Below are 10,434 nucleotides of genomic sequence, written 5' to 3'. Positions count from 1 at the left end.
AGCACAGCCCAGTACTCAATTATTCATGACCTTGCAAATGAGGGGCCCGTCCCAGGCTCAGACTCGGGAGAAACTGACGCAATTTACCCAAGCGCCACCGAGATGAATGCCTAGAGAGACTTCCTCGGACGGCCCTTCTTCAGGCCCGGCCGCCTGCAGTGATTGCGGCACCATAGAGCCGCGGTCAGCAAGAAGGTAGCCGTTGGCGGACTGGAGAGGCTTCCTGTTACAACCACCTGAGTCTTCCTGGGAACGTGGGCAACGTGGCCGCCCCACGTGGATAAATTCAGATTTAGAGCCAGAATGAGGAAGTGTGACAGCTCTGCTTTCCCGTTTGTGCTCGCTCGTTCTCTCTTTACCTCCTTCTCAGATACAGATTCTTCCCGGCCTGAAATGTAACCCTCTTCCTCCCTAAGAACAAAAGCTTCATACATACTCCACACCTTCCCTGCATCGAGTGCGCGCGCGCGCGCGCGCGCGCGCACACACACACACATACACACACACACAATCATTTAGCCTCCCCAACTATCCAGGCTCAAGTTTCCACTCCCCTGGCTGCAGGGAAGACAGTCAATCCTGATTCTATTATCTAAAACCCTGGAAGACCCTTGACTCATAGAGCTGCCTCCCCTTAGCTGAGCTAATGGAGTGGAACTATAAGAGAGTTCCTAATCAGATCAGGGCTCACTTCTCGACTCTCAGGTGGCTATCCAGGCAAAAAACAATGAAAACCAATGCTTGTCCAGCCGGGAACAGAACAGTATGTACCTGGAGACCTGCTTCCCGGCTGGCCAGGAGGGCGTGGGTAAACAAAACACCACCATAAAAAGTGAGAATGGGGCTAGAAAGAAGGCATAAGGACATGACTTCCAAAGTCAGTTCCCTTTATTAAATGTTGATTTCACAGACCAGAAATACAAAATAAAAGTAGAAATAGGCCCCAGTTAGGAGCTACAGGCCTGACCTCACAAGACCCCTGCTGCAGCAACTCAACAGGGCAAGCAGCAGCTACATCCCTAAGGTTGGGAAAAGTAGGACGAGGATCTGGACCTTGCACTGCCCTGCCTCCCAACCAGTCTCCCCAAGTTACAAGGAGCCATCGTTGTGAAGCAGCAATGTTAAGATGCCTCCCTCACTGCCCCAGCAAAGTGCATGCCACCAGGAGAGCTTGTTCAGATGGCACAGAATCCAAGGACTACATGTCATGTGAGTAGAAACTTGTACCAGAACATGGGTAGGAGCTGGGGGTATGACAGGGCAAGCACAGAGAGAGATTTTCCTCCTCTCTACTCATCGGAGCCTGATGCCGAGTCCTCTGAGCTGGGAGGAGTACTGGCCAGTTCTTCTTCTTCAGAATCCTGAAAGTCAAAAGTCTCTTAAGCAGAAAGGTATATACAGAGGAGTCCTGGCTGCCCTCTCAGTCACTTTTCAATGGCAAAGGGCCCCTAAGTCCTATCCCCTCCCTACAACCAGAACCCACCTTCAGAATCTCAGAAGTCCACCAATCCATTCCAGCTCCAACGGGTAAGTCTTGTACCAACCACAGCCCACCCACCAGTCCACAGACTCTCACCTGCCTCACCTTTCCCACCCCGCAGCCCCACACTCCTGGCGTACCTCGCTCCGCCGCCTCTTCTTTTTGCTCTTGTTCTCTCCAGAAGAGCTCTCATCACTGGACACAAATTCTTTACTCTTGAAACTCTCACTTAGCTGCCTTGATGCTGACTTGGATGATGAGCCCCTAGAGGGTGTAGATTTCTTTTCCATCTTTACTTTTACTTTTTTCTTCTTCTTTGACTTATCCCTATATTAGCAAGAGGGAAAAGGAGTTGGACCTTCAGGTTCCTGGCACTGTCATGGAGGCCAAACCTCTCCCAGCCTTAACAAGGTCCCTCCCAGTCCCTGTCATTCTGTTCTTTTCACTGTCTGCCCCAACAGAGAGTATCGTAAGTGAATACAATAAAACAGTCAGGGGTTAAGCCAGGCATGGTGGCCCAAGCCTGTAATCTCAAGAGACTTCGGAGGCTGAAGCAGGAGGATCACAAATTACAGATCAGCCTCAGCAACTTAATAAGGCCCTAAGCAACTTCACAAGACCCTGTCTCAAAAAATAAAAAGGCCAGAGATGTGGCTCAGTGGTAAAGTGCCCTTGGATTCAACCCTTGGTACAAAAAAAAAAAAAAAAATCAGGGGTTATAACCTGAAGCAGCCCCATATACAAAACTTATCTGACATCTCCTGCTTTATCTTTAAAAATCCATGTGAATTTTATATTAGGATCTACAATAATTTTCCTAAATTCTCCCATACCTTTGAATAAAACTGACTCTCCAGGAAAATGGGCCATTTTATCCAGTGATTTCAAATCCCTATATATCGCCCACATTTAAGAAACTCTCTCTGCTCTGCCTTAGCTGTCTACCATCTTTTAACATCCAACACTCACCTCTTAGAAGACTCGCCTCGGCCTCCCTCATATTCTTTCATGGCTTTTTCATATTCCCTCCTGGCATCCTCAGCCTTCCGGTCCCACTCCTGTCACACACACATACACACGTAAGACTGAAGAATGAGACCTCATCCCAGGTGCAAGGAAAATCTATAAATCTATACAGAAAAGTTTCACCAATGGCTCACCCTGCCCCCTCCATCAGTAAAACACCCCGATCCAAGAAAGCCCTTCTCGGCAGCCAATGAGGTTCACCAGCTCTTCTCTGCTGCCCCTCACCTCTTTCTTCTCTTTGGACATCCCCTTCCAGATTTCGCCTGCCTTCTTAGAGAGATCTGTGATACTGATGCCAGGATGGTCTGACTTTATCTTCTCTCTGCTGGCATTGAGCCACAGCATGTATGCAGACATGGGTCTCTTGGGGGCATTGGGGTCTTTGCCCTTCTTCATCTACGTAACAAAGAACCCAAATGCCATTAGCCAGCTGTTTCCCACAGACACCCCACAGTCTTCCAAATAATTTCTTTGGATCACCTAACTTGGTGGGGAAACGGAGGAAGAACTAAATAGTATCAGGCTAGACTGAAAGGTCCTAAGGGCAGGGATCATGTCCTCTTCCTCTAGCTCAGTAGGGGATCTGGAAACACAAGTAGCCTGTCTCCACTTCAGATCTTCCAGAAGCTAATTATCTCAGGACCAGAGAGAAAAATTACCAAGAAAACCCTCAAGGCCATAATCGCTGGCTAGAAATAACAACCCCGGGACGGTGAATCAACACATTTTTCTATGGTGGACAGAAAGTAGAATGGACACACAGGCACACACACACTTCTATCTAGAGGAGAATCTGCACCTCCATGGGCTTCTTTCGGCTCTTGCGATCCTTGGCCATCTTGGCCCTTTTGAGCTGTTTCCGCTTCTTCTCGTCCCGGTCACTGTCACCCTCATTACTCGAGGAGCTGGCGGAGGCATTACTGTCAAACCTGCCAGAGAGTGGGGCTTAGACTCTGAGTGGGAGAACAGGACCTAGAGACCTTAGGAGGAAATGGAATCCAAAGACACCTGCCCAGAAAGCAGCAAGGGAAAAAGACCAGAGGACAGCCTGCACCACCAGTCCCCAACTCTGCCTCCTGCCCATCTCCTCTCCAGACTTCACCACCACAATGGGTTATTTACTGAATCACATGAACCAATAAACTCTAGCCCTCTCCTTGGTCATCATATCCTAATCCAGGCAGAACTCCTTCCCATGCCCAAGTACAGAAATACTATCAGGCTTGCCCAGAACGTGCCAAATACACTTTCCCACTTCCTTTGGGCTAATCATCTGAGTTTACCCTGCAGTCTTTTCTGATAAAGAACACCAAAAGGGAGGAAACCCACCCAGCACATACCCACAAAACTGACAGTCTTAGCTGATACACTGCGACTCCTCAGAAAAAGGAACTACCTGACCTGTTTTCTGCTGTGGGCAAGCACACTGAGTGGACTCCTGGAGGGTGTTTTCGTTTGTTTTTGTTTTTGCTGCCCAGTACCAATTCCTTTTGGGAACTATCTGGCCTTCACTCAGGAGGGGCTAACCCCATCCACAGGCTCTATAGGTGGCTACATGGCTGAGTTCCAGCTCGTCAAAGACCTGCACATCCTAATGGTTCAGGTTCAGGAAAGGGCAGGTGATTACACCATTCATCTTGCTATTCACTGAAAGAAGTATTTCTAGGATTAAGCCCAGACATCTCAGGGTAATCTGGCCCCGAATGGGGCAAACCTGTCTAATTATAATAAGGAAATCACCTAAGCTTAGTGTTGCACACCTGTAACCCCAGCTACTTGAGAGTCTGAGGCAGAAAGACTGCAAGTTTGAGGCCAGCCTTGGCAACTTAGGGAGACCCTGCCTCAAACGGAAAATTTTTTAAAAGGGCTGGGGATAGAGCTCAGTGGTAAAGTACTTGCCTAGCTTGCATGACTCTGGGTTTGATCCCAGTTACAATCAATCAGTGGATCAATACGATAGATAAGGGAATCAGAAACAAGAGATTCCCCACCAACTTTTGAACACCTAAATTCAGTAGTCTAAAGCCAGTTCTATCCCCTGAACTCTTCAGTTACAACAACTTCTAAAAATCTCTTTTATGCCAGTTAGTTGTACTTCTGACAATCACAATCAAAATTTTGACCAATTTAGCAGAGGGATATGGCTGCCACTGATAGTGAGGAAAGCAAGACTCCGTGGGAACTGCCGGCAGCGGGCGCACACTGCCCTCATCCACTCTGTTCTCTCCCCACTGCACTTTCTGGCTTAAAACATGATGTGCACTAACAAAGTCCTTGGCCCTTGAAGAAATGTTTGCTATATCACCTCATTAGAGGTCTCACTTTTCCACCCTGGATCAGTGGCTAGTGCTGAGAGATGAGAAATGTGTCCAGAAATCTTCTGGTCCCTTAAGCTTATAGGGCACCTCCTCACCCCCATGAGCTACAATCAACACTCACTCCTCTGCCACGTCTTCCTCCTCTTCACCTGGGTTGAATGACTCATCTAAAAAAGAAAACAAGATGCATCAGCTTCTGCCTGGGTGAAAACCCCACCCCTTTACCCAGACACCCAGCTCTGCCTGCCACAGGGTGAGTCTAGGCCAGGCCAGAGAGAGGACAGTCTGACTGCCCTGCTGCCCAGCACCGAGGCTAGCCCACCAGTTTCCTCTCCCGAGTCATCGCTGCTGTCGTTGGCATTCTCTTCCCGGATCTTGCCCTCCTCCTTCATCCTCTCCAAGTAGGCATCGTGCTGATCTTCATCAGAGTCGGCATAGTCGTCGTAGCTTGGGTTCATGCCCTGGCCAGGGAAGCCATGGGAGTGAGGGCCATTGCCCTCCTGCCAAACCTCTGCACTCAGAAGCACTCCCCAGTGCCTGTGAGATCAGAGCAGAAGCTCCCAGAAGACCCTGGAGCTAGGTCATTCACACACAGTCAACGTGCAAGGCCTATGCCCAGGTTTGCCTGCCACACCAATTAGTCCAAGCCCCTCCCTCTCCCTGCCCCACACAGAGCTCCTGAGGGGCTGCACAGACTAATCTAAGGCCATGCAGAGAAAACCTGCACCAGAAGGGGGAAAGGGTCACACGCACCTCTTTTTTCTATAAGGGTAAGAAGAGAAGAGAGAGTGAAAAAGAAGCCAAGAAATCTCTGCTCCTTTCTCCCCTACAGAAAGAACAGGAGAGAGGCTCATCCTTCCCAGACAGAAATACCTCTTTCAATCCTCGGTTTTTGATGTTGAGCTTTTTTGCATTGACAAAATCAAACAGCTTTCCATACTCCTCCCTGTGGGGGGGAGAACAGTGTTACCAGATGGCAAGGACCAACTCAGGGGTGGACTAAATGATGTTGACACCCAAGGGCCAGGGCCAGATGGTAGGGCTGGCGCTCTCAACCACACCATCCAACCCAACTGCTCAGAACCCCCAGAGGACAGCAGGAAGAAAGGTCAGGCACTGGTCCTAAAAAAGGAACCTGCGCAACCCTTAGCAGTTCTGGGGAAGGAAAAGGAGGGAGGGGTGTACCTAGTCACCGAATATGAACAGAGCAGGAGGAGTGTTGGGGAAGGGACATTCTCATCTTTTTACTCATCTGTATTTCACTTCATAGGGTTATTATGAGGATTAAACATGAAGATGTCTGTAAAATGCTCAGCCCACTGTAAGCACTCAATAAACATTAGCTGCTGTGTTCCCGGGCACAAAGCTCATTCCAGGAAAGAGACAGATAACATTTCCACTGTCGGGGGAGGCTAGAGAAGAAAAAAGGCTAGTACCCAACACACACAGCTTTTATCATATGGAAAATAACTTTTCTAAAAACATAAAAAAAGCAATGGAGAGGCTTCTAAACTGAGTACTTGAAGGACCAAATCCCAGGAAAGCAAAAGAAAATTCTGCTTAAAGCTTGCAAAGTCAAAGTCACCGGCCTAAAAAGAACCCCAGGCCCTGACAAGACTTCCCAGTTGAAACTACGTCAGGATCAGAATACCCAGGAGGTTAACTGAAGGAGGATCTCACCTCTCAATGCTGCTGAAGGTGTACTGAGTGCCCTGCTTGGTCTCAATTTCAAAGTCAAAAGAGCGAGTGGTGGTGGTGCCACGGGCAAAGTTGACAAAGGATATCTCATCGAAGCGGATGTGCACGGGTGGCTTGTGGACATAGATGAACCCCCGCTCCAGCGGGTACAACAGTCCTGAGCTCGCCTTATAAGAGCAGGTGATGCACTGGGCCCCCGAGTGCCTGGGAGGATACCAGAAGCCTCATCAGTTCCTACCTCAGCAGAGCCAGAGAGCAGCAGGACACATGCTGAGCCCTCAACTGAGCAAATCTCACCACACTGCTCAGAAGGAAGCACTGACAAGGATCTATTCAGGGCTCCAACAGATTTCATTCCCTTCTCAGGAGGGGATTACCCAGGAGATATGGCATTCCCCAGCCTCACTCCCAGCAGGCCAGGATCCCAAGCTTGCACTCTCACCCTTGGAAGTTGCCTGGGACTGTGATCTTGCGGTTCACCAGTGCTTTCATGACCCGGCTGACCATCTCGTAGAGTGATCCTGACATGTTCTTGGTGAGTCGCCCCTCAAAGCGCTTCTCTACCTCTTCCCTACAGAGCAAGGTGAGATGGTTAAGCACAATTGCTTTCTAATGGCATACCTGTCTCCTGCCTGGACAGTGGCAGGAAATGAGTTCAGGCAAACACTTACTCATTCATATTGAGCGTCAAGGAAATGTCCTCATCCTTAGAGAAGAGGAGGATCAGGAAGTGGTAACGGGTTTGGCCCTGCTTGATGGGGGGATCCAGGCTGATCTGATAAGGAAGAGAGGACAAGCTTAAGGACCAAACTTCAGATGAACTTGCTATTCACCAATACAGAACTCTGAACAACACTGAGACATCTACTGAAGACACAGGCAAAAACCAGGACCATTTACTCCAGAGGTTTCTGCTTACCACAAAAAACATCTGGCGTTGGTCCTTGTGGGGCAACAAAAAGAGGCGTAGTACAGTGGTATAGGGGATCTTGTAGTCAAAGGTCTTGCCATGCAGGTGCAGAAAGGTAGGGTAGATCCGGATGTCATAACGACCACGGGGAGTCAGACACTGTAGCTCCCGGAAAATGCAGATGGCATCTCCAGTAGCCTGAATTACATCTGCCTTCGAGAGCACATTCTGGGCAAAGGCCTGCAAAAGCACATACCAGTAATCAGGCAGTAGATCACTGCTACAAGGCCAGCCAGCCAAGTCCTCAGCATCATCTGCCACCAAGGCAACCAAGGAAGGCCTCACCTCAACAGGGTCCACACCATCTTCCTGAGTGGGAGGGACATAGAAGCGCACCTCCATGAGAGACACCTCTGCATCATCATTCTGGTGGAATTCCAGTGTCACCTCATTCTTGCCTGTAGTACACTGGGACACATTGCTGAGGGGTATCTCAAAGACCGGCTGGTCACCAATGTCAAAGGAAAGTAGCTGCCCTGTGAGGAAAAAGCTTATCAAGCCACAAGCCACTGCCCTTGAGTATACATAAATAATGTTCCCAGCAAACTAAGTTTCGTGAGGACAGGATACTCAGGCTATTTTGCTCATACTGTACCTGCAAGACCAGGCACAGTGCTCGATTATACAACACAGACTCAATAAATACATAATAAAGACACAAAATGATAGAAAATCAGAGATAGTGGTAGCAGAAAGACAACAAAATAAGTGAAAAGCTGAAACCCTTCATGCTGCCTTCTCCCCGAAACCTCAGTCTTCCTTAGGACTCACCACCAAACTTCACTGTCCCCCAATTCCAGCCCTTCACACACAGATCCTTCTCCATTAGTTCAAGGCGATAGTGAGTTTTGAAGAAATCAGAAAGTTTCTCAAACTCCTGTGGTTGGAGGGGAGAAAACACAAACCTAGTAAACCCTGGTGGCCTTAACACAAGTTCAACATCCCAGGATTATCTATTTCAGAAAAACTGCCCCAATATATCCTTTATCAGAAATCCATGCTAACTCAGTGTCTCAATTCTGAAATCATTGAAAAGATTACTTGAAGAGATGGATCCTGGGAAGTAGACCTCAGGCCAGGGGAGGAGTAAAGGAACTGACATTTCTGGATATGGGTCTCACAGTGCTAAGTTTTTAAACACTGTATAGGTATTGTTTTAATAAAAGTGGAAGTTAAAAACCTTTAAGTTTGTAACTAAAGCAGTTCAAAAAGGAACAAAACCAAATAAGAGCAACAAGCTAAGATTCTGAACGTGGATAAAAACAAGCAGAAACCATTATCTAAATTAAGATAGCAGAAAATATTCTAGAGTCCAGGCACAAAGAGTCTTGCAGGCCTTCAGTACTCAAAGCAAAACACTGATTGTTTGAAGGCTTCACAGCCCTACTCCATGGAGGCCAAACCAGCCAGTGACATAGTTATCAGCTGAAGAAACACCAACTTTTTCTAAAGGTTTAAAAATAAACAAGACGGCACAATAAAATTGTGGGTGAAAGGCATCAGGACTTCTCACCGATTCTCGGAAGCCATCATACTTGTACACATGGCCATTCTTTGTGAGGAGTTTCAGTCCATGTCCCAGAGCTACGCGGCGCCAGATACCCTCTGTCAACTCCCCAGCCTGGATGTTGTCCACTTTGCCAGTCTTGCTGTTCTTGAAGATGATACCCTGGCGGCTCAGCCTTAGCCGACCATCATTCTATCAGAGGAATAGGCCAAATGCAGGAGGATGTACACACAGGATATGTTGGGTACCTAGTTCTACCCTACACCCATTCAGGCTGCAGGGGACTGACCAGATTATCAATGGAGGGAATGTCGGGGGATAGCTATAATAGCCAGGGACACTAAGAAGAGACAAGTGGTCAGGAAGTATGGACTTTAAATCTGGCTCTGACATCCAGAATCCTTGTAGGTTCTCAGTTTGCAACATAGGGATTTAGGACTGAACAGCATACACTTTCCCTTCAAATACCAAGGGCCTATAACTTTTGGGAGTCTTTCTCAGTATTGACTTTTGCTGGGGAAATACCAGACACACAATCTGAGTCTTCCTTTTCCAAAGTAATAACATCATCAACACTAAGTTCTGTTAATGTGCAAAAACTTTCCCCTCCTTCTCTCTCTCTCCACCCGTATTAAGAGCCCAAGCCCTTCTCACCATGGAGCCTTTCACCTCCTGGTAGATGTCGTTGAACTCCAGGGTCTCTGCCATGTTGATCTGCCTGTGATGGCCTGGGCACAGAGCCCTAGGCTGCACAGGGAAATCGAATCAACTGGGAGCTGGGCCCCAACTCCTGGGTAGGTATGCAGATGCACAGCAGGCTGGAAATCTGAATTCAGGAGGAAGACAGGTGCTTGAAAGACATCACCTCATTCTGCTCACAAAAGGAGCCAGGTGGCAGCCCGCTTGGGATGTCTGGGATCTCTTCTGCCTGGGAACCTACAGGCGGGTTCTACAGTACTCCAGGGCCCAGGCCCAGCTCTGGCTGGAGAACCCGGCCTGAAGTGGCGCTTATATCCCAGCCAGAAACCCAATGGTGCAGCCCACCGGGAGCCATGGCAACGAGCAGAGGGACCCCAGAGGCTGCTCGGAGCCTGGACCCCCAACTCCCCGCAGAATGCAGAATTTCCCTCCCAGCGTTCCCACCACTCCGGGGCCCCAGACCCACGGTTCTCCCCTCCCCCTAAAATGGATTCGCCCGCTGCCCGCGGATTTGAACGCGGAACGGTCCATCTCGAGCGTCCCGCGGGGGAGCGGGGCCCGCGCCCTTCTGGGGCCCGGAGACAACGACCACCCACCTCTTCAAGCTGCAGCCTCGCGACGGCCCAGGAGCGGGCGGTGGGCTAGATGGGGGCCGCGGGGGAGGGGGGCGGGGACGGGGGATGGGGGTACGCTGGGGAAGCTTTTCCCGCGTGCGCGGTCCCGCGTCCCGCCACCG

General features: G+C 49.3%; 2 protein-coding genes across 2 annotated transcripts in view; one reads left to right on the top strand and one right to left on the bottom strand.

Moving 5' to 3' along the window:
- Positions 1-10,434, top strand: part of Serping1 (serpin family G member 1) — a 258,370-nt gene that overhangs the window by 20,346 nt on the left and 227,590 nt on the right. The gene's annotated exons all lie outside the window — the stretch shown is intronic.
- On the bottom strand, positions 871-10,422 carry Ssrp1 (structure specific recognition protein 1). Its single transcript, XM_046445746.2, has 17 exons — positions 10,295-10,422; positions 9,654-9,825; positions 9,006-9,191; positions 8,264-8,369; positions 7,778-7,968; positions 7,442-7,672; positions 7,194-7,297; positions 6,965-7,093; positions 6,505-6,726; positions 5,698-5,770; positions 5,147-5,285; positions 4,946-4,991; positions 3,306-3,435; positions 2,732-2,902; positions 2,450-2,538; positions 1,621-1,807; positions 871-1,361 (listed from the first exon to the last, which is right to left on the bottom strand). The coding sequence occupies exons 2-17, from the start codon at positions 9,705-9,707 to the stop codon at positions 1,290-1,292; spliced, it is 2,130 nt and encodes a 709-aa protein (XP_046301702.1). The 5' UTR covers positions 9,708-9,825; positions 10,295-10,422; the 3' UTR covers positions 871-1,289.

The sequence above is a fragment of the Marmota monax genome, unplaced genomic scaffold (genome assembly GCF_021218885.2).
Source record: "Marmota monax isolate L192 unplaced genomic scaffold, Marmota_monax_Labrador192_F-V1.1 WCK01_AAM20220418_F8-fsc00038, whole genome shotgun sequence".
Classification (NCBI taxonomy): domain Eukaryota; kingdom Metazoa; phylum Chordata; class Mammalia; order Rodentia; family Sciuridae; genus Marmota; species Marmota monax.
This window is presented reverse-complemented; position numbering and strand designations above follow the sequence as displayed.

Excerpts from the sequence above, each read along its gene's own strand:
- Ssrp1 (XM_046445746.2), bottom strand. The coding sequence starts at position 9,707 with ATGGCAGAGACCCTGGAGTTCAACGACATCTACCAGGAGGTGAAAGGC. Across the intron at positions 8,370-9,005 it reads ATGATGGCTTCCGAGAATCG|GAGTTTGAGAAACTTTCTGA; the intron begins GTGAGAAGTCCT and ends CTCCAACCACAG. Across the intron at positions 4,992-5,146 it reads TGACTCGGGAGAGGAAACTG|ATGAGTCATTCAACCCAGGT; the intron begins GTGGGCTAGCCT and ends TTTCTTTTTTAG.